Raw genomic sequence first — 25,093 nt, 5'->3', positions numbered from 1 at the left:
AAGGCAGGTAAGAAATGATGAAGATTGCCCTGGGCTCCTTCCTTAAATGGAAGAAATGGGAGGAACTCTCAAATGTCTACCCTCCACCTATTCCAATCAGATGAAGGGAGGGGCCCCAAGGGAAGGGGATACATGAAAGAGATTTAATTTTCCAGAGTTGATACAATTTTGCAGGAAGATAAGTTACTGCAGGCAATGAAATCCAGGAGATCAGTTGTGTGAAAAATGATGAAGTGGCTGATTGTGGCATGTATAATCAATGAATACACCAGTACATTCTGAGAAAATAATTTATTTTGTTTTACATCTTAAATGACATTAAAAACTCTTAAGAGCAATCATTAAAGATATACTGAATTTGTTCTAATTGGAATTCCAATGACTCCTTTAAAAAAAAAAAAGCAAAACAAATCAGCAACTCCCCTTAAAGCTGTCTCTTAAACCTGATACCAAAACACTCAGGATACATCATGTTGAGTGTAGGGTGGCTCTCTTAGCCCTCTTTCATTCAAATTTAGTCTAAAATGGATTGACTAATGTTTATGGAGATCACGAGGACTTTACTGACATGTGATCTATTTTTCCCTGCAGGTATTTAAATTATCATTATTTTTTTTTACAAAGAAAGTGTTAGACACAGAGAGGAAGTAGGAGAATGTTTCTTTAACTACTGTTACACTGTGTCAAAGTAGCCCTTACACAGTAGTTACCATGAGATACACAATGACAAATAGACCCTTGAGGACTTACATGGGTACAAAAATAACTTGAGCTGGAACACAAGAGAAAGCTAGCAAAATAAATATCAACATACATTCCTTCTCCTGCCTTCTCACTGAGCTAGTGGCTCAATTACCAATGAAGTCTAAGGACATTTACAGTCTCTCTCAGAAGATACTGGCTATTGGAAAGGCTAACAATGGCATCTGTAATTTTTTTCATAATAATTCATGTAGAATTCCATTTTTGAGGGCCTACAGTTTTTCACTTGGTGTCTTTTGCTTCATCCACCCTTGATACTCACTCAGGCATTGTCCAATCCCTTGAAGTGGTCCAAGTGGCACTGGTGGTAATAGCTGAATAGGGCATTTACATCAGCTTTCTCTTGTTCAGAGGAAGCCCAGAGTAAAGAACTTAAAGCTTCTCACTCTCTCCTTCTAATTTCCACTGGTCCTCTCTCTGCCTCTACATTCTCCCAACCCCTTCTCCTCAATGAGGGTGTGAAAAGTACAGGGTGGAAACTATAGCTGGGGCAAGTACAAAACAAGATATGCAGAGGGCAACACTGGCCAGTAGGACAGTCATTAGGTAGCCCTGTGAATTTGGTGTGTCCCCTGGAAGTAAGGAGCCAGGATACCATCCTCACTCCTGTAACACAGGTCATTAAACACCAATCTCACATCTCTACCATGTTCAGTACACCAAAGGGATGTAACATAGCAGTGCCACAGATCGGTTACTAGAGTCTTATTTTATATTTTCTGGCCTCTCAGCTCATGCAGATGGTTTACCAATCACTTAGGAGCTAATCTGCCTCTTGCTAAATAGATATTTAACACCTAGTCCTGGAAGAGTTGTTGAAATAAAGCCCCTGGATATCATTATGAAAACTCCTCATGTTTGGAAAGTTGTGTCTCCTAATGTTTGTACAAACTTTGCACATGAACACAGCACTTTCTGATCAGGAATGACCACGGTCCTCAAATGGGCTCAGGCAACATGCCACTGATAGTCAATTAAGAATTGTAAACTTGAGTTGTGTCATAGCCCATAGTCTTTATAAAGTATTGGCACAGGGCAGGCGTCACCATCCCTCTTCAGGCTAGATAAAGAGAGCTATATATTACAAAGTCATAAGGAACTAATCCATGACTTGGATCTTCCTCACCAACCTTTGGAGGGTTGAATTTCACTTACAGAATAAGAGTGTTTCTGGCTTTGCATATTTATGACATAATCTATTTAGTCATATTTTATTAAGGTCAAATTATTTCCCCATTACCCACAGTAGGTTAAAAAAAATCAGTGTGTATTTACATCTAATTTCCATGGATATGTTGTTTATCCAGTACTGCCCGTGCAGAAGATTGAAAATTATAAAGAAAGAAGAGGTTTTGTGAATTTGCTTTTGAATGAGGTGAAGACTTTTTGTAATTTTTTTGGCTTTACTTTTTTTTTAAGTGCAACTGCTTTGAGGAATTAGCCAGAATGATAGGCACTCCAATCCAGAAACTTAATACTATCCCATCAAAAATATCAGGAGTTATTTCTAACCACATTATACTCTTTTGACTGCCAAGCAATCTTGACAAGTCTAATGTCTGAGGAGGTGCCTATATGGTAATCCCAGCAGTATTCTGGTGATAAGATTTTTGTGGGTTTATTGAGGAGGAAATACTTGTTGAGATGGCTTTCATCATGCCACTGAGCTTCAATGTCATTTTCCTTGTCCTGAAGAATTCCCTTGAAGCATTCCTGGGTGAGGTTCAAAACACGAAGGGGTGTGCCACCAAAAATGGCTGCATGGTAATAGAAATCTCCCTGGCCAAAAGGGATGTATGCTGCAGACTCAGGCCTTCTCTCATAAGTGAACTCACTGGGATCGGCTTTATACCACCACGCCTGGAGTTGAGCTACTGATTCACCCAGAGTCTCCACCCCAAAATCATCCTTGAAGATTTGATCCACATCCATGCAGAAGAGGAAGTCAACTTCATACTGGATGTGATTTATAATGTGTTCCCCAATGATCTTCATGCGCATCATGCTAATATCCTGCCACCTCTTCTCTCTGTTGATTTCAAATACTTTGAACGTACGAAGGGGACCCAGTTGTATCCAAGGTATCTTAGAGTAATCATCCACCATTATGTAAAATATCACTCTCTGGCCAACCATGAAGTACTTCTCAGCTGATGTCATGAACTCCTCTAAATATCGATCAAGATACCTATGAAACAAACCAGAAATAAGTCAAGTTATCCCCCTAGATGATGATGATAAATTTTAGTGATATCATGCTGAGCCATATAAAAATAAGAGCTAGCATTTATAGAAGGTTATATACACATATACATATGCTACCTTATTTAGTCCTCTCAATAACTTATGAAGTAGGTGCTATTATTAAGTCCATTTTGCACTTTAGGAAACTGAGGCTGAAAAAGATTTGAGAATTCTTCTGAGAGTCAGTCTGGGGGACTAGAGACCCTCATTCAACTTCTAACGAGCTCACCAATTGTACTGATAAAAATATGTGTTAAAGAGAAACTGAGGCACAGAGTTATAAGTATAATCAATTTGTTAGTATGGCTAGCAAATAGCAATAAATTGGATCCAAGACTCCTTAGTAGTAAAGGATGCATCTGAAAGATCAAAGACTCGTCATAGTCACACAGCTAATAATTTTCTGAAACAGGATTTGAACTCAGATCTTTCTGACTTCAAATCTAGCCCTGTACCATGTCTCTGTCATCCATATTCTTTCCCTTTGCTCTCACAATTGATAGCATTGATGGACTTTGGATAGCTACCATAATATTTTGCCTCCATGTCACAATTTGTCACTGGCAGGCTGGAATGCAACCAGAAAGGTGACCATGACAATTGGGAGTGCATCAAAAACTATGCTATATAAGAATCAATTGAATAAATTATGTATGCCTATGTGAAACTGAAAATTGATGTTACATATTATTTTCTATTATTTTCAATTTATTATGTATTAGTGATAAATCAATCCACTATGCATTGATTGACCACCTCATTATGTAAGTTTGAACTCCCTTAAGCCTGCAACTTCAATTGCCTGTTGTGAAATTATATAATTGAAATTCTGTGGTTTAATTACTGATTGAGAATCTTGTCTAATCAGTATATCTAATCAGAATTAATATTTGTGAATCAAATTTAGATTTGATTGTATAGGCCCTATTAGTAACATCTATAAGAGTTTAACTTCCCTATTCCTCTGGGATAAAATTCAACTGTAAAAATTTAATCTGTGAGCTTTTGCTGACAATGGTGGGGAGAGGAATCAATAGTGTGATAAGATGTTTGCCTACCAGGAGACTTTCCAAAGGATGTTAGTCATGGCATTTTGGTCCACTGGGTGAAGAACTGATGTGAACAACCCCAACCAATCAGGACTGAAATATATCTGTATAATCACTGTGTAAATACTATAAAAGAATTGATCTGTCAGATCCATCCTTGACTACTAAGGAGTCTTGTATCCAATTTATTGGTATTTGCTAGCCATACTAATATATTGATCATGCTTATAACTTTGTGTATCAGTTTCTCTTTAACACAGATTTTTCTCACTATAATTGGTGAGCCAGCTAGGAGTCGAGTAAGGGCACCCAGTGTTCTAGACTGCCTCTCAGAACTCTTCTCAAAAACCTGCCCTGGAGGTTGGACTCCCCACCTTGGCCTCAATCCAATTTTCTTGGGGGCAAGGCAAACTCCTGAATGGAGATCCTTATCAGCAGAACAAACTAGGAAGGAAAGTCTCTAGGGCATTTAGTTATTATACAAGTAGAATTTAAATTGATAGAAGATCTTAAAACTGATTATAAGAACTAGATTTTTAGCAAAAATATCAAAGGGAAAGCAAAATTCTTAAAGAAAAGAAGTAAGGATTAAAGAAAAATGCATAATACCAGGAACTTGTTTTTTATATTGGCAGCTGACCAAAGCAAAACAGCTAAGTTATAGCCAAGATGTAAATTCTCCTTTCTTTTAAGTGGCAGTGGGCCAAAGTAAAATAGCTTTTCACATGATAAAACAATTGGCTACTTAAATTCATTATGTTTAATTAGCTTCTTAAAAAATTGGTTCAAAGTTGAGAATTAGTCTTTGAGTCCTCCATTGTACTATTAAAATCCTAGTAGGGCAATCCTGAAGACCATGTTTCTATACAACTTGATATAATAACCTATAGCTGTCTGAAAGGAGGAATCATCATATTCTGTCTTAACTGAGATGGGTAGGGGATGCCCTCTTCTATGGGGTGACCACCATAGGGTCACTTGTGGCAACTTCCTAATAAATGCCCTCTCAGAGTCACTTGTGACCACTACTGCTGGTTGCCCACTCGATATACTTTTACAAGTGACAATGGGAGCAGATAGTAGTGTTTCCAAGGGAACTACCCAGGGAAAACTGCTTAAATTCTAGAGTCAAAGCAAGCTGCCAGTTCATCTGGGAATGACAAGTGGCCATTAAATTAAGTGATCTTTGGTTTAAGACTGCTAGGGATTCAAATGGTGAACAATTCTGGCCTAAATTTGGCACTTTTGATTATTGCACATTAGAGAAATGAAGAATGACTATAGAACAGTCTCACTCAAAATGAATGAACAATGTTTACATTTGGTGTAGACTTGTCCTATCTGATGGGACATGCCTACTGTTCCTTAAAGGACCCACTTCTGACTATTCTGTTCTGCCTGTTTCCTCCTCTTTTGCTCCTCCACTTCATTTGTCTTCCACTATGGTAAGAGAACTAACTTCTTTTAGACATGAGGGACTTGCTGCTGGTGGTTTTTCTTTCCAAGAGATTTATAACTAATGTTTCCCAGTCCAGAAGCATGATACCCTTAAAAGTCTATCTTGTTATATCAGAAATCCCCCAATATGAAGGAAGAGATAAAGAAAAGAAAACATCTAGGCAGAAACCTCAGGCAGTCTTGGCCACTACCCCTACTGAGCCTTGCCAAGGAAACCTGAAGAACAGGAATGCTTTTGTTGCCCCCAAAGGGGGGCATTTGGCTAGAGATTTCATCAAGAAAAAGGACTTACAGAATAATAAAAATAAAATAGTGGGAAGACTTAAACAGAAATTTAGAATATAAGAGTGTGGAGGTATAAGTGTCTGATCTGTGCTTTGCATTAATCTATACTGGTCAAGTGTTTTCCAGGTGTTTATTTTGTTCCATGGCCTGATAACTCAACCTAGATTTTCCTTTTGATCTGATCAGCCAAGGAAAAAGGAATACAGAAAGTGAAATTTTCAAAGTCTTCAGAAAAAAACAAGCCTCTCTTTTCTCTCTCTATTTCCAACACTGCCCAAGTTGGTGATGGCAGAGACGGAAGACAGATTAAAAAAGATCTTTTCCCCCCTAGCCTATAAGGAAAAAAAACAATTAGAGCATAAATTTGCAATCAAAATGTAATTTTTCTACTGAAAATTTCTAAATTGTGATTTGAATGTTTTTACAAGTCTTTTGATGAGTTTTGGAGATATCAATGTGTAGAGATTGTTTAAATAGGAATAGAAATTTGTAAAGTTTGATGAAAAAAAATTGGCAAATCTATTAGATTACTTTTTTTTTTTAAAGCAATTGGGGTTAAGTAACTTGATCAAGGTTACACAGCCAGTTATTTTTGTGTGGGTGCCAAGTATCTAAGGCTGGAACTGATCCTGGGTCTCCGGATGCCGGGGCCGACACTCTTACTCACTGTGCCACCTGGCCGCCCCTTTGATTACTTTTAATAAAGGAGAAATTTTAGGATGACATCAAGTTTAAATTGCAAACTGGTTTAAAAGTTGCAGTTTGAATTTTAAGAATTATTTTAATAACCACAAAATCTGTTTAAGAGAGATACAGTTAGAGATTCAGAGAAATATTAAGATTAGGAAAACAGTACAAGAGAAATCAGAGTAAAAGTCCTGTGAGTTTAAATAATTGCATGACTCAGAACTTGAAATGTCTGCTATGTAACAGGAAAGTAATATGTTGGAATAATAAAGATTGTTATTAGATTTCTAACTGTTCAAATCTCACTTTTACGGCCAGTGTAGTGCTTTTCCAACTGCAGGACAGCTAGATCAGTCATTTTTACTTTTGCATCAGCAGAACAATTCCAGAGCAGTTTCTGTTTGTAGTTTTTTGGTGGAATTAATTTTAATTTTAGTGTCAATTCTTTAAAAGGAGTACTTAAAATCTGTACTTGAAGAGAATGACAAATTTATTGTAGGATGGAAATGAGATTTTTTTCTGATTAAAAGGCAGAAAAGGAAAATTTTAGACCACATTCAGTTTCTTCTTTCCAAAAGAATAAAAGTAAAATTGGAGTCTATTTACCCTTCTGTTGTTTACTGCTTTTAAACACCAAGCAAGGCCTGTTATTGATCCCTCCATTCAGACTCCCAGATTATATACTTCTGGCAAATTTTACAAAGTATTCAAACTGCAAAGGGAAGGTAAATACCAAAGTGTCCCCAGTTTCTGATTTGACCTCAGAGAGAGAAAAACTTGCTTTAAAATCAAGAAGCAACTGGAATGTAAGTAAAATTTAATGTTCTGTGAAGGCAGTTAGGGTAAGAGTTACTGAGAATAGAATTTAACAAGAACATAACATTATAGGACTTAAAAAGAGAATGTGCTCACCTAGTGTGTGTGTGTGTGCACGCGTTTGTGCTCAAATTACAAAAGATGAAATTAAAATGAGTATATAGCTTGTAAATGCTAGTCTAAAATACTAGAGTTTTGAGAGGGCAAAGAACTTGAAAATTATTTTAGAACAAATAAACATTTTATAGCATGAAATAAGGAAACATATAATATAAAACAAAATTTATCAGTTGAAAGGTTATAAAATAGTGAAAAAACCCACAGTGCTCTGGAATATCTACTACATGGTACATTATAAGTTAGGTTAAGGAAAACAGAAGAAATGGACTTAGCTTTTGAGTGATTTTAAAGGAAATAGAGAAAAAGTAAAACCCTGAGTCCTTCAGAAAATTAGTCTCCATCAGACAGTTTTTTCAGTAGTACAATTCCTGCTAACTCTATACAAAGTCAAAATTGTGCTTTAATAAAAGCAAAATCTTTAAATCAAGAAATTATTATATTACAAATCAAAAGGATCTTTCTAATTCAAATCATTGTTGACAATTTGGCAGATTTTATTATGGATCAGAAAGGACAATAATCTGCTTTACTACTAAAGAATTAGTGAAATTGGTTGAAGTCTTTAGGTAGGGAACATCAATCTTTTTATTATAAGTACACTATCAAAGGGTGTTGTTCAGCTGTTCTAGTCATGGCCAATTCTTTGATACCCCATTTGTGGCTTTCTTGGCAAAATATAATGGTGTAGTTTTCCATTTCCTTCTCCGGATCATTTTACATATGAGGAAACTGAAGTAAATAGTGACTTGTCCAGGGTCACACAGCAAGGAAGTATCTAACACTGGATTTGAACTTGGGTATTGCAGCCCCCAGGTAGGCCCAATGCTCTACTACACTGTGCCATTTACTGTTGTTTAATTTACATTTAATTGTTTTAAGTAGAACCAAAATGATGTTCACAATTGCATTCTAACAAAGTTTCATCATCACTTTTCAATCCGAGTTCATTTTTAAAAATTAAAACTTAAGCTAATTAAAAAAGTGAGCTCTGAAATGTGAAATCCGAGTAGTTAATGGCCCTTGTGAAAAGTGAGATTTTAAACTGTTAACAGTAGTGATTATACAGCTTTACTTGACTTAGTTGAAATTTGTTCCAAACATTAAATTAAGGTGCTCTCACATGATGTGTTCTCCTATTGGGAAAATTATTGCAAATACTTACAAAACCTTTTTGTGTTCTCTTCTAAAAATACAGAATCTTGTTTATGTCACGTGTCATAATTTTTCTTGTATTTGAGAAATCATTGTATAGGGATTTTTGTCAATTTAAAATCACTGGAAAATTAGCTCCTCTTTTTGATGACAGGCAAAACTAAAATTCCTAACTGCTAATTCTTTAATTAGATACAATAATTTAATAACATAGTATCAGAAAATATCACTAGTTTTTTAAAAGGAATTAGGAACTAAGATTTCTCTCAGATAAAAAGTGCTTACAAATTTCTTTATAAAAGCTACTATTTTTGGACTTTAGATGTGACTAGTGTAAAAAAGATGAATTTTCTACATTATGTGTATTATACATTTAAGTATCAGCACCTAAATGAACTTTTAACTTCAGTTGCCTATTGTGAATTTATATAATTGAAATTCCATTATTTAATTATTGATTGATAGTTGTATCTAATCAATGTATCTAATAAGAATCAATATTTGTGAATCAAATTCAGACTTGGCTGTATAGGTCCTATTAGTAAAATCTACAAGAGTTTCACTTCCCCATTCCTATGGGTTAAGTCCAACCACAAAAATTCTCATCTGTGACCATAGGGAGAAGATGAGTCAATCTGGTGATAAGATGTTTGCCCACCATAAGAATTTCCAACAGATGTTGGTTATGGGATATTGCTTCACCTGGTAAGGAACTGATGTAAGCAGCCCCAAACAATCAGGAGTAAAATACATCTGTATAGTCACTGTGTAAATGCTATTAAAGAGTTGTTCTGATTGTTGGATACATCCTTGCCTACTAAGGGGTCTTGGATCCAATTTACTGGTATTTTCTAGCCATACTAATAAATTGGTTATGCTTGGAAACTTTATGCCTCAGTTTCTCTTTTACTTCTCCCAAATTTCCATCATAACACAGCCTAGAAAAGAGAAAACTTAAAAGAGGCAGTTCTCAACTATCAAATTGAAACTCAATAAGAAGAAACTTCTGAATAATTGGACCTCTCTCAAAGGGGAAGAGGTTATACCTCAGGCAGTAATGTGTTCTTTGGTATCAGTGAAGGTTTCCAAGATTTGGTTGAATGAATCTAGGGGATGCTGCAGAAGTGATCCTTATAATAGTTGGGAGATTGAACTAGATGACTTTGAGGTACTTTCTGATACGAAATTCTGATGTATTATCTTGACCTCCTCAATGCCACATTCTAAATAGCTTTTAAAAAATCCATTTTAGATTTCAAATCATTTTACTCATCTACTTCTGGATTTTTCCAGTCTTTCTCATCCTACTAGAAGCTGTGGGTAGAAATGTCCCATGCCCAAGTGTGAGCCTCAGTAGAAACGATACCAGTACAACACAATAGATCAATGGTTTAATATAAACATCAGCTCAGAGCCTCCATAAGTCTTCTCATAGTCATCCTGGAATAAAGTCTTTAATATATGGTCTAAATGTAGGGAAGTTATTCTGAGTTCAACATGTTAATCATAAGTTCTACTTTTTGATTTTATGTTTAATTTGCATTTACTTACACCAGTTCCACCCCTTGTTAGCCATGTCTCTGTAAGCAAGTCATACGCATAGGATTTAAGAGCTTGGGGAGGGGGGGGGGACCTTAGAGGCCGACTAGGATTAGGTAACCTCCCCTCACTTTACAGAAGAAACTGAGGTCTAGAAAGAAAGTGGATTGCTCAAGGTCACACGATTTGTGACGAATTCTAACCAACAGAAAGAAAGCAGCATTTTAAGGCAAGCTACCTTGCCTCAAGTCCCAACCTGGCTACCTCACTGTGCCCAAATTTCCTTATTTGTAAAATGAGAGTAGAAATCAATGGCCTCTACAATCTTTATATTAACACAGTGCCTAACACATAGTAGGTACTTAAAAAATTTTTATTGATTGACTGAAGGATTCTTACAGATTTTTTTAAAAAAATTATTAATTTTATTCTGAACTCAAGAAATAAGAAAAGCATTTCCAAAACACTGTAGAATAGGGGGGGAAAGGTGATTGCACATGAAACTGCAAATCTATTCTGTACAATTTGCTATTCCTTTTAAATATGTGATAAAGTTATCATGGACCTCCTCTCTACCCCAGGTGCCCCACTACCACCAAGATGGCTACCATTAAACAGAAACATATATATTTATGAAATATATATATATATATATGTAAAATCCTTCTATTAGTTCTTTCTATGGATGCAGATAGTTGTCCTTTGTAGAGTCCTTTATAGTTAATTTGATTATTTGTAATAGTCAAAATTACTTAGTTCTTCAAAGCTGTTCTTAAAACAATATTACTCTTGGGGTATTCTCTTGGTTCTGCTCATTTCACTTCATTATTTCACGCAAGTCTATCCATGTTTTTCTAAGATCATCAAGCTCCAGATTTAAATCTGTTATCCAATGATCTTTCATTCCTCTATAAGCTTCAGTTTCCTTATCTTTAAAATAGAAAGAACATATGTATGCTCTATTTTGCAAGTAATAAGTAACTTAAAAAAATTATAAGGGGCTATAGAACTGGGATCTATGCTCTAGAAATAATTCTAACTTTGAGACTCTTATTTTAAAGATAGAGTTGCAGTTATTTCTGGAACCATGAGCAATGAGTAAATCAACTTTGCCATTGTTCCCAAATGGGGTATGTCACTTTTTCCTTAGGGCCCCACTCACCATTTCTTAACTTTTTGGACCAAGTCCCCCTTCTCTAACCACTACTCCCAGAGAGTATGGTTTTCTTCATTATTCTTCCTCCTGGGGTGGGGGTGGAGAAGGAAGGGATAGTCTTTGCTTTTGTACTTATAACCCCAGTGTGTTAGACCTGGGCTTGGTATTTAGCAAGCACTTAATAAATGCTTTCATTTACCCATTCATTCACTAACTACTGACCACCAGGGGGCAACAGGCTACCAGACTGTTAGTCTATTCAATTACCTGATTCCCTTTCTGTTACAGATCCCCTATCTGAGTCTCACACCTCAACTATCTATCATAATTGTTCTGCTCTGCTTGAGAGTTCAGTGCTTGAGGAGTATGAATGCCTATCTCTCTCTACCTGGCACAGCTCTTATAACTTAGGCAAAGGCCTAGATGGCCTCCTTATCAAATTTAGAGAGTTAACATACCAGGGGCCAAAATTGGGCTCCCCAAAAGAACTCAATGTGCTACAACACAGTGATGAAATTTAATAGGGGTAAATGTAAAATCTTATCCTCAAATTAAAAAAAACATCACAAGTACTAGATGAGAGAGAAGAGTTGCCAGATAGCTGCTCACCTGAAAATGATATGTGGGCTTGGGAAATGGATCCAAGATGTTAGAATGAAAGGACTAAAGAATTGGATCCCTCATATCCTAGCCCCCAAACAGGGCAGCTTAAAAAAAATATACACATACTAAAAACCTACTAACAATAGTGGTACGATAATATTCCATTATACTCACATGCCACCATTTATTGTTGATTTCCCAATCAATGGGCATTCACTTTGTTTCTAGCTTTTCATTAAAACACACACACACACACACACAAATCAGTTGATTTTTCAAGGAGAAAAAAAATTAAGGACACAGAAGCTGACAAAGAAATGTGAGCATGAATGCACAATTATTTTCTCTAGCAAAACTCAAGAAAATTTGTATATTTGATGATTTTGAGAAGTTTACAAAGAAATATTGCCACTCGGGTAAAGTAATTGAAAGATCAATTTCCTGAGAAAAAAATAAGTATTTAAACAAGCACAAGGATTGTAAATATGGTATTAGCTAAATCACTAAAGGTTTCAGAAGGGTATTTCAGAAAAATGGGAAAAAAGAAGTGTAAGGGGGAAAGTGGGATATGTTCCTCTGTCTTTGAGAAAGAAGTCTAAATTAAGGTAAACAAACAATAAATCTGAGAAATTCAGCAAAACAATGGTAGGATCTTGTGATCTAGTGCAGAGGGAAATAAGCAAACATGGCAGCTAAGATACAGAACAACTACAATCAAGTAAAGGAAAGATCAGTACAGTGTAACCAAACGTTGTGTAAGAATGACCATGTGTGTGTGCTTGGAGAAGAGATGGAAAAATGCACCTGCCCCTCCCCACCCTTTTTTTTAAATGATAAGGAAACTATATATGTGTGGCAGGTTGAATATGCTATCAGACACAGCGTCTGGTTTTGCTTTGCTGAAATGTTGCTTTGAAAAATCTTTGTTATTAAAAAAAGGCTCACTGGTAGGGGAGGGGGGGCATATTCAGAAATTAATATTAATTAAGGGTGTGCTCTAGAAAGGTTGCAAAGATGAAACTGACAAGCCTTGGCAAGAGCACAGATGTGGGGCACAAGATAGGATGAGGATGACTCCTCTGTTGTCAGCCTGAAGGACTAGGAAGATCATGTTGCCTTCTACAGTAAATAGGGAAGGTAGGAGGGAGAGGATCTAGAGGGAAAAATAATGAGTTCAGTTTTGGACATGTTGAGTTTAAGATGTCTGTTGGAAAAGCAATTCAAGATGGAAAAGTGGAGTTGGAGGTCAGCAGAGAGACTGGGCCAGGAAAGATAGATTTGGGAATGATCATATAGATGGTAATTAAATCCATGGGAATTGATGAGAAGTAGCAATATAGGGAAAGGAGGACCCAGGACACAGCCCTGTGAGACATCTGTGATTAGAGGCATCCAGGACAGCAGATAGGAGAGAAGCAGTGCCACAGTGATAATGGAACCCATGGGAGCTAATGAGATCACCAAGGGAGAGTACACAGAGAGGAGTGAGACCACGATGGAACCCTGGGCTGCATCTATGCATCAGGGCTAGGTAAGGGATGGTGGGAGATGATGATGAAGTGGTTTAATGTCTGAAAATGGTGAGGAGGGAGCTGAAGAGGGATGGCCTCAATTTTTCCACCTAAGAAGAAGAGATCTCTTGCCTGAGAAGAAGCAGTCACGACAGAAATGGTGGTGTTTTATGGGGGCAAGAAATGTGATATTTTTATGGGGAAATAGTCAAATGACTGACATGTAGTAATAATGACCCTAAAAGATTGGATAACATAAATATGTACTGGAACTAGTCAGCATGACTGTTGATGGGCATTCAGCAGCATTGCCCCAGCAGGGGTGGGGAAAGCACATAGTGTATGAAACACAAGGCAGGGTGAGATAATGGAAAACAGGACAAAGGGAAAAGGGATTAAAGAATCAGGGGGCAATGTAAATGTTTAACTGGTTAACTAAAGGATTGAGATTTTGAAAGGAGGAAAGTGAGGCCAGAGCAAGGTTGGTGAACCAGAAAGGCAGGGAAAGGTGGAATGACTATAGGTTTTGGTGGGTCAGAGAATGTAAATCCTAGGGGTGAAGCAAGAGGAAGCCTGGAAAAACAGAAGTAAAAGACTTCCAGAGTTCTATGGATTGTAGAGGTAGAATACCCAGGGTGTTAGTGGTTCTACTAAATTTAAATTAATAGCAGAAATAATAAGAATAAGAAGGTATTAGTTCTCTTCTGACAGCATGACCGATGATAAACTTAACAATGATAAAATGCAAATGCGCTACACTCACCCAATAAAAACAAGGTTACTCACAGAAAACACATTTCATTCAAAAAGCTCTAAACAAATTTCAGAATTAAGAGGTAGTTTAAAATTTACCATTCTTATCACCAGATCATGAAAAAGACAGGTGAACTAAAACCAGAAAGCATTAGAAGAGATAAAGGACATTTATATTCTGCAAGAGTCAATGAAAAATTAAAGTCTATCAATATTAAATACACATACACCTAATAATTCTATAGCAAAATTAATAACAGAAGAACTCACAGTTTTACAGGAAATGGAATTTAAAAAAAAGATAATTTCAGGGCCAACTAATAATCCATGGTAAATTCAACAAAAAGATAAAATGCAAGGTGTGGGGGATCACAGAACTGAACAGAATATTAAGCAAATTAGACTTCACAGATGTATGGAGGGAACTTAATGAGATAATTAAATAATATACATTATTTCCTATTGTTCATACAGCTTACCAAAAAAGCTATCATGTGCAGGACCAGAAAGAAGACACAGGCAAATATGGAAAAAACAGTCTGTGCAATTCATTTACAGACCATGATGCAAAAAAACCAAAAACTCTGCCTAGTAATAAAGAATGATACAATGGATAAAAGTTGTAGGCCCCACAGATTTTTTAAAATTGCCTACTATATAATGACTGGGTGAAAGAAATTATTATACAAAATGGTAGATTAAATCAAAGAAAATGACAATACAAATATTCATATAACAATCTATGAGATGAGGCCAAAGCAGTTTATAGGGATGAATTAATAGACCCAATGTTTTTGTCAGTAAGAGAGAAAGAAAATGAGCAAATTGAGTCTTTCCACAACTAAAAACCTTAGAAAATAAAAGGGATAAGCAACAAACTCCAGGCCTAATACCAGAAGTTCATGTTAGTATCGTACTGCCAGAGTTAAAGGTAATAACCCTCCTCTTTGTTAATAATCAATAATCAAATGATTTTTTTTTCAGGGAACATACATTCTCTAGTATTTTTCAGCAGTGTGTTCATAAATGTATGCTAACCTAAAAATAAAATGTGTCAGCACATTTTTTTAAAAAACACAACTTAGAAAAAGAACAAGCCAAAAGAACACAGAAAAGAAATAACTAAGATCAGAACTATAATTCAATATTGGAATGACAAATAAATCTAAGAACTACACATTTGGAAATACTTAAAAAATTGATAAACAATTGTTGAGTCTAATAAAGAGAGAAAATCCAAATCAGCAAAACTAGAAATAAAAAAGATATGAGCTTTAAAAAATCAAGAAAATTATAGATTACTATATGCAACTTTGGCAATTAAATTAAGAATCTAAAGGAAAGAGTTATGATTTCTCAGAAGATGGAGCTCACAGTGTGGTAACAACCTCCACACCATTACAGACTGATTCCCAATCCCAGAATCCTTTTTCTGTATGTTTTGTACGTAAGTAGAGGAAGCATGGTACAGTGAAAATAATTTTGGATTTGGAATCTGAAGAATTGAGTTCAAATTCTACCTCTGTTCGAATTACGTGACTCTTGGTAAATCATAATCTCTCTAGCCTCAGTTTCCTCCTATGAAAAATAAAGGCGTTAGACTGTATGGCCTCAAAAGTCCCTTCCAGAACTAACTCCAGATTCTATGATTTTAAGACAAGAAACCAATCCTAACTACCCTTCTTAATGCTGGAACTTTCCCCTCTGAGTTTACTTCTATTTTATTTTGTATGTATCTTGCTTGTACACCATTGTATACTGTTTTCCTCATTAGATTCTGAATTCCTGGAAACAGGGATTATTTGCTGTTCTTTCTATCCCAGTGCCCAGCACAGTACCTAGAACATAATAAGCATTTAATAAATGCTCACTAACTCAAGTCATAAGTCGCTGGAAAACATACAGAAGTATCCACAACTTGTAAGTATGAGAAGTGGGAAAAACAAAGGCACAAAATGCAAAAATTAGTAAGAAGTGGACATCCTAAATTAAGCAATCTCAGATGGAGAAATCAGGCAAACCATTAAAGAAGATGACCCACAAAAAGACCTAAGGCCCAAAGGTATTCACATATGAATTCTACCCACTACATAGGAGTATGTAGTTTCAAAGCACAGAGAAAGATAGTAGGCTTTCTACCATCTTCTATGAGGCAAATATAATGTGAATATCGAAACCAAACACACACAAAGTTAAGTAAGAAAACTATAGACCAGTATCATTAAGAAATACAAAATTCACCAATAAAATACAATAATAAAATACTTTCAAAAATGGATCCATCATAACCAAAAAGTGTTCAGAGAAGTAATGTGTAAATATTGTCAACAAGAGGAAAATTAAAAACTATCTGATCATGTCTTTATAGTCAGATAAAGCCCTTGATAAAATATAGCAGTTGTTTATGTTGTAAACATCTGAAAATAAAAGATTAGAAGGACCTTTCCATATTATAATACAAAGTATAGATATGGGGTGTCCCAAAAGTCTTAATGCAGTTTTAAGACATTAAAAGCTTTAAGGCTGTTAAAGCTTCAAGCCAAACTAAGACTTGGGATGCCCTGTATTTGAAATCACAAGCTAATATTATATACAACAAATATCAAAAGAATATCAATTAAAGATAGATATTAAAAAAAGGAAGATCCATCCTCACCATTCTTACTTATTAATATTGAAAATAGACATATAATAACACTTTAAGATTTGCAAAACATATCACCCTACATGATCTCATTTGATCTTTGAAACAGACCTGTATGGTTGATAATACAGGTATTATTTTCTTTAACAATAATAATGATGCATGAAAAAGAAGCCAAAGGCATAAAATTTAAACTATCTCTATTTGCAGAAGACAAAAAATACCCAAGATAGTCAACAAAAAAATTAACATGACTTTAGCAAAGTATAAAGATACAAGACTAGCCCACAAAATCATTTGAATTTCTGCATACCACTGCCAATAGAAACTGACAGAAATATTGCCAAATAAACCAAGGGACACAATTGAAAATATACTAAACAGAAAAACAAGCTCTTAATCACTACATGAAAAGATGCTCAAATTTCCTGAATAATCAGAAGACATAACCTTAAGATACCACTTGTGACCATTAGAACAACAATAATAGCAATAATAACAACAAAATTCAATGTTGGCAGAGCTGTGGGGAAGCAGGCAATCATTCATTATTGGTTGCTCTGTAGACTGAAATAAATACTTCAGAAAGCGACATTGTAATATGTAATGTGTCTGAAAACGAATCATACTTTTAACTTAGGAAATCCATTGTTAAGATTTAATATCTCAAAAATTCATAAGGAAAACAAGTATACATCTATATGAAAATATCCCTAGCTGTTTTATTTATATTATCAAAAAATTGGAAACAACACACATATTTAAAAATTGAAGAATGGCTAGATATTTTTTTTTGGTGGGGCTGGGCATGGACAACTAAATCTATGATTTATTGGTACAATGAAATCCTGGTGTTAATGATTAATACTGCTCAACAATTTATAGATTTAGAAAGTTGTCTAAGGGGCAGCTAGGTGGCGCAGTGAGTAGAGCATTGGCCCTGGAGTCAGGAGGACCCGAGTTTGGATCTGGCCTCAGGCACTTAACACAAAAAAACTAGCTGTGTGACCTTGGGCAAGTTACTTAACCCCAACTGCCCTCCAAAAAAAAAAGTTGTCTAGAGGCATTGAGAGTTTACATACATATAAGTTTACATACATATATGATGAATCCTGATGTAATACTAAATATCTCAGAGTTTCTATAATAAGATGGAAGTATGAAAGAACTTACTGTTTATTTTTTCTATTCTGAAGTTTTAGCCACTAATAATTATATATTCATGTGTAGAATTTGGTCCATAAAGTTTCTCATTCTTTCTGGATGATTTAAAGATAATATATCTTCAAAGGGAGGGTAAGACAATTAGGAAAAACAAGTGTGATGTGACAAAAATATAAATTTTATATTTTAATGGAGAAAACCGCTCAGAAAATGCAACAAGATTAGGATGTTTTCTTTATGAACTAAAATAAATACAGACATAGTATTGGCTTTCAAAGAACAATGACAAAAAGACAAGTATCAGGCTATCTCCATAAGGTTTGAACTGGGTGTCACTACATGAAAATCAAATTTAAGAGGAACATCCTTCCATAAATGCCTTGGGAATGAGGCCTATTTGAAGATTCCCAAGAGAAAATGTTTCCAAGTATCAGATAGCTACATGGAACAGCTAAGACCCAAGATGACGCAAGCTGATTAAATGTAGTTTAATCTTTAATCTGACTTAATTTACCTACAAAGTATGTTTAAGCTTGCTCAACTTTATGATATTGAAGGAAGCATGGGATTGTGAATTTATCTTAAAAAAACTTTCTGTGGTACTTGTGACCATGTGTACTTTCAATGTCTGGGAAAATTCCTTGTATTGGGTAGTGTATTTGTTTGCTGGTGCAAATCTAAGTCCCCTGACTTAGAGCCCCTGATGCTTACCCAGTTTGATTCCCCTGACTATGGGTTCCCACCAGTCTGGTTTCTATCACTCCTTAAAGGAGATCTTTTTTTTTTCCTTTTAGAGGGAGGAAGGCAGGGAAGTTGGAGTTAAGTGACTTGCCCAAGGTCACACGGCTAGTAAGAGTTAAAGTGTCTCAGGCCAGATTTGAACACAGGTCCTCCTGAATCCAGGGCTGGTGCTCTGTTCACCATGCCACATAGCTGCCCCCTTCTTAAAGGAATTCTATCAAGCTTTTGATAAGGTGAGCAGTGAAAGAGATGTCACTACTGATTCGAGTTATTTTAAACTTTCACTTAGTTCTTTGCTTTTGTAATTGTGCTTCCTCTAGTAGAGGAATGTTGGGCTTAAAGCCAGCCCCAAAGAGGAGAAACTGTGGGAAAACCATAGGGCATTGTTTAAACCTATCCCTGTATGACAAAAAGCCAGATATGTATCACTTAGAGATCAGAGCCATTTAATGCTTAACTTAGGACTCCAGATCATGCCAACTCCAGAAAACTTCTGGGTACCCAAACTGATATTTGGAAGTGCCAGTTAATTTCTGGTTTACTGAGAAGTACATTTAATTAATCTATGTGAAGCTTAAATTAATCTGTGGGCCTTATTTGGAAAACTTACTATGTACTGACTAAACAGCAACTGTTTCTTTGCTTCTTTGTTTGAATCCTATATAATGTGAAACTTTTAGAGGTATAGGTGGGACAATCCACCTATTTTAGGTCTCCCCTCTGCTGGATTCCTTAATAAATTTCTTCCTAAATTATTTCAGTTAATGAAATTTTTGTTCTTAGCTAACAATAATAAATTCAACATGTCAGGCAACTTGCATTCGTTAAAGCTATCTTGCTCGTCTGTTTTTCTCTGAACTTCTATATTTTTCTGTACATTTAAAAAACCCCCAACTTTAATGACCTTCTTTTCTTCTGGCAACATTATGACCAGCTCCTCTCTTCCCCTCAAATCCCACCTCCCCCACTTAAAAAAAAAAAGAGAAACTCAAACCTTACAATAAATAATATAACCAAGCCAAAAAATAAAAACAAAAAAACCCAAACCCCCCAAAACAGACATTTCCCATGTCCAAGGAAGAATGTCTCATTCTTTTTTTTTTCTTTTTGGTTTGGAGGGCAATTGGGGTTAAGTGACTTGCCCAAGGTCACACTGCTAGTTTTTGTGTTAAGTGTCTGAGGTCGGATTTGAACTCAGGACCTCCTGACTCCAGGGCCAGTGCTCTATTCACTGCACCCCTCTGTCAGGAGGTAGGGGTAGCATGTTTTATCACTAGTTGGCAAATCAACCTCTGGAGTTCCTTTTACAAATGGAAATTAAGACCCAAAGAAAAAAGATGTCTTGTGGAAGGTCACACAGCAAGCCAGTGACAGAACCTTGACTAAAACCATGTCCTCTTGATTCCTAAGCTAAGGCTCATTCCACTATACCAACCTGATACATGTAGGCTACCAAAGGGAGTTAGCCAATTAATCGGTGACCATTTTGATTGGTAAAAGTCACATCCCCTTCAAAAGTAGAAATACAAATTTATACAACTTATTTATTTTTGTTTTTTTTGGGGGGGGGAGGGATAATTGGGGTTAAGTGACTTGCCCAAGGTCACATGGCAAGTAAGTGTTAAGTATCTGAGGCTAGATTTGAACTCAGGTCCTCCTGATTCCAGGGCCGGTGCTCTATTCACTGCACCACCTAGCTGCCCCAAATTTATACAAGTTCAATGCCAGGAAGAGTACTTCTTAGAGATCTAGCACACATCTGCTACTTACTTCCTGTGTGACCTCAGGAGACTCACTTGCCTTCTCTGGATCTCTATTTCCTCATCTATAAAAGAGGATTGGACTCTAGGTTCTTGTAGGGTACACCCAGCTCTTAATTCCTATGACCTAATGATAAAAGATCCTCTTATAGTTCTAAATTCTATTACTGATGCTAAGATCTATTCTGAGCAATTGTATTTACTTGCTACATGGACAGGGGCAAGTTATTTAATTCCTCTGGGCCTCAACTTACCCATCTGAAGAGCCAGGAGTAGATGTACTCTTTTTTATAAAAGAGGCCATGTGGAAACCTTAGGATTCCTTCCAGGAATCAGACAATGTGAACTTCAAACTAAAACATGGAGGAGTACACACTGAGAAAGCCAAGAGCTATGTTCAGTAAATACAGGAAAATCTCTATCTCATTTCCCTTCCATCTCTAAAGATCCATGACTATTTGAAAGTGATCTAAAAAATGTGCCCCACCTTGACAACATGAATATCCACAGAAGCAGGGTTTTCACTGAAGAAAGACACACTGAATCTTTCACCCTCGCCTTGGCACCATGTCCTGCTACATACTGTTTCCTCAAATTGTAGTAGCACAGACTTGTCCTCATTCATGCCAAATGAATGTGATCAAAGGGGAATGTGATCTAGCTGGCAAATCAACCCATAAAAATCCTCATGTGTTTTTTATAAAACTCCCTTTTTTTTCCCAAGGCTTAACTTGACCAACTATGTGGGCACCATCATGATAGCCTCTGCACCACTGACTATACCCTCACCCACCCCAAATTACTTTGTATAAACTACTTTTTTTTTTTTTGCTTTTTGGAGGGCAGTTGGGGTTAAGCAACTTGCCCGAAGTCATGTGGCTAGTTTTTGTGTTAGGTGTCTGAGGCTGGATTTGAACTCAGGTCCTCCTGACTCCAGGGCTGGTGCTCTATTCACTGTGCCACCTAGCCACCCCTTTGTATATACATTTTGCATTTACTTTTCTATGATCATATGATTCTGCTCCCCTCAAGTGAATGTAAGCTCCTTAAAGATAGGGATTACTTCAATCTTCATATGCCCAGCATATGGAAGTACCTGGCACATAGAAAACATTAAATAATGCTGGTTGGATGGATGAATAAAGCTGGGATCTAAGTCTAGGACATCTGACTCCAAATCTAATTTCAGCTGTACCATTGTTTAAGTCCTAGGAGACCTAAGGTTCCAAGAGACAATGACATGGATCAGTGACCCACATCAATGTGGTATCTGGCCTTTGCAAATTAAGAACCCCAGCATAATAATTAGGATTGTGAAGTGTTTCCAAGGAACATTATTACTAGGTCCCTCCCCACCCCCGAAATGTGGAAAATGTGAGAGCAAACAATGAGTTCATAGGAACAATGGCCACAATACATAGTGGAAAAAAGACAGGCCTCAGAGTGGGCTTTGAATCCCAGAATATATACTCACAGTCTGTACAACCCTCCTAAAGCCATTCTGAACTCTGGAATCTTCAGTTTCCTCATCAGTAAAATGAAGGTGATGAGACACATATTTCCTCCTTCGCAGGATGGTGAAACTTATAGACCCATTTTTGATGTTGTTGAGTCCTTTCAGTCATGTCCTACTGTCTGGGATCCCATTTGGGGTTTTCTTGGCAAAAATACTAGTGACTTGCCATTTCCTTCTCCGGATCATTTTACATATGAAGAAATAAATTATTATTAAAACTGACTGACACTCATCATCAACCACCCAACTTGAATCTTTAGCAGTCAATTACAAAATGACATTATGGAAGGATTTCATCAGGTGATGTTGGGATTCTGTAATAATGACTTTGACTGATGGCATAGTTGTTGGAAACTATATTGTGTGAGGTATGCCTATATTAAAAACACACGCACCCACACAGACAGTGTGGCTTGCCTTTTGTGTGTGTGTGTGTGTGTGTGTGTGTGTGTAGAGATGTAAAGTCCTGGGGATGGTAAATAATTGAGACAGGATGTTTGAGAGATGGGAGGTGGGGTCAATAAACCTTGAGGCTTTTTTCTTAGTTTCAGAAGTTTAATACTCCATTAATGAATGGAGCTAAGTCTCCTCCAAAAGATGTATAGGAAAGCCAAAAGAAGAGGAAATGAAATATGACACAAGAACACTGAATTTTGAGTCAAAGAATCTGAGTTCAAATGTCTGCTCTGCTTACTTATTACCTGTGTGATCTTAGGCAAATAATTTCCCATCTCTGGGACTCAGTTTCCTCATAAAGAAAGAAATTAGACTAGGTCCTCTCTATGATCCCTTCCACCTCCAAATTCTAAGATCTTAAGTTATAAAATGTGAAAGGTGTTCATTCCTCATGTCCTCAAGAAAGGAGGAAGAAGGAGAAAAGAATTCAAAGAATGAACTCTGTACTCAGAGAGATAATGTCCTCTGGGGGCTTAATAAAAATCAAGTACTTCCAGAAATACTGTTGATGATCCTAAAGGAATAACAACAGATCACATTTATGGAGAATCTTACCAAGAAGAGTCTTCAACACAGCTGTCTGAAGTAGCAAAAACAAATACTATTTTTTTTCTTTTTTTTGCAGAGGTAGAAACTAAGACTTAGAAGATTCATGGCTTTGGTTCGTGGTCACACAGCCAAAATTCAAATCCAAACCTCAGTTTCAACACCACTAGACCACAGTTGCCTGTTTTTAATAGTTTCTTCTGAGTTCAACTGTGTTTACTTTCTGAAGATTTCTTAGATCTGATTCAGATGCTATATTGTCAGGCATGACTTATACGCTAAAGGACCCAGTAGAATCCAGTTTTTAAGAATCTAAATGTGCTTCTAATCTATAAGCACAAAACAAAGCAAAATGAAAGGTTTTACAAATAAACAGGAAGAAATACATTGTCATTCAGTTCCTATGACCAAAAGTAAAGGGCAACCTGTGATCCCACTGCCATTGGATTTTAAAAGATATAGTATAATTAGAATATAATGTTTGGAGGTACTGTTTAAAAGATTATCCTATTTTTTCAATTGCAAAAAATGCATTTTCCTCTCTTCCCCCCCCCATCCCCACTTCTAGCTGATAACAAAGAAAATAAGATTCTGTTATAAAAATGTATTGACATCCAAACAAAACTAATGTCTTCACTGGCCATATCTCAGAACACACACACACACACACACACACACACACATATATATATACACACTTATGTATATATGTATGCATGTCTTTCTGTGTTCCAAGACCTTCAGTTCTCTGTCAGGAGGTAGGCAGCATGTTTTATTACTAGTTCTTTGGAATCTTGGTTGGTCATTATACTGATCAGAATAGCTAACTTTTTTTTTTTAATTTTTCAAATGCTTTATTAACTTCTGATTTACATCATTCATTTCCGCCAGACTTTGAGTTACAAATTTTCTCCCCATTTTTCCCTTACCCACCGCCCCAAAACAGCAGTCCCACAGGATATCCCCTCCTCCAATCTGTTCTCTCCCATATTTCCTCCCATACCCCTTTCGACTTTTTGAGTGGATCTCTATGCCCCAGTGCCTGTATATCTTATTTCCCAATTACATGTAAAATAGTATTAATGATAGTATACATACATATATATATGTACATATATATATATATATATATATATATATTTAAATACTTGATTTTAAAACTTTGAATTCCAGATTCATTCGCTTCCTCCCTTGTCACCCACCCTTACTGGGAAGATAAGCAATTCAGTATAGGTTGTACATGTGTGGCTAATGCAAAACAATAACATAGTAGATATATTGTAAAAGACTGACCATATTTCCCTCCCTCCTATCCCACCTCCCACTTGTTCTATTCTCTACTTTGATCTCGTCTCTTTTCAAAAGTGGGTGCTTCCAACTTCCCTCCCCCCCAGCCTGCCCTCCCTTCCACATCCCTCTCATCCCCCTCCCCACTACTCTCCTAGAGGGTGAGATACCCTATTTAGTGTGTATTTCATTCCCTCCTCAAGCCAAATTCAATGGGAATAAGGTTAACCCATTCCCTTTTGCCTTCCTATACTTCCCCTCCATTGTAACCATTTTCCCTTGCCTCTTCTATATGAGATAGTTTATCCCATTCTGTCTCTCCCATCTCCTCTCATTATATTCCTCTCTCACCTCTTAATTTCACCTTTTAAGTATCATCCCTTCCTGTTAAATTGGTCCTGTGCCCTCTATCTATGTATACCTGTAAACATATATACACATATTCACATATGTATTCATATGCTCATATACCCTCATATACAGACATATATATATATTTCTATTCCCATCAACTACTGAGAAAAGTTTCATAAGTTACAATTATTGTTTTTCCATGTAGAAATGCTAATAGTTCAACTTTGATAAGTTCCTTATGATTTCTTTCCCCTGTTTACCTTCTCATGCTTCTCTTGCTTCTTCTATCTGAATGTCAAATTTTCTATTCAACTCTGTTTTTTTTTTTCAGCAGGAATGCTTGAAAGTCTTCTACTCCACTGAATGAACATATTTTCCCCTGAAACATGATACTCAGTTTTGCTGAGTAGGTGACTCTTGGTTTTGATCCCAGCTCCTTTGACCTCCGGAATATCATATTCCAAGCTCTTCGATCCCTCAGTGTAGAAGC

The 25,093-nt window shown here is 36.3% G+C and overlaps 1 protein-coding gene across 4 annotated transcripts in view; it reads right to left on the bottom strand.

Annotated features, from left to right (window-relative positions):
* Positions 1 to 276: 276 nt before the first annotated feature.
* The window catches only part of GGTA1 (glycoprotein alpha-galactosyltransferase 1 (inactive)), a 137,444-nt gene continuing 112,627 nt past the window's right edge, over positions 277 to 25,093 (bottom strand). For all 4 annotated transcript variants that reach the window (XM_069073776.1, XM_069073775.1, XM_069073774.1 and 1 more), the window contains one exon: positions 277 to 2,950. In XM_069073776.1, coding sequence (XP_068929877.1) covers positions 2,257 to 2,950 — 694 coding nt within the window. In that variant the 3' untranslated portion in view covers positions 277 to 2,256. The remainder of the gene's footprint in view (positions 2,951 to 25,093) is intronic.

Source organism: Petaurus breviceps, unplaced genomic scaffold, assembly GCF_028583685.1.
Source record: "Petaurus breviceps papuanus isolate PSGF00001 unplaced genomic scaffold, PetGlider_PUasm1.0 90879, whole genome shotgun sequence".
Classification (NCBI taxonomy): domain Eukaryota; kingdom Metazoa; phylum Chordata; class Mammalia; order Diprotodontia; family Petauridae; genus Petaurus; species Petaurus breviceps.
Note: the sequence above shows the minus strand (reverse complement) of the source record. Positions and strands in the feature narration are given on the sequence as shown.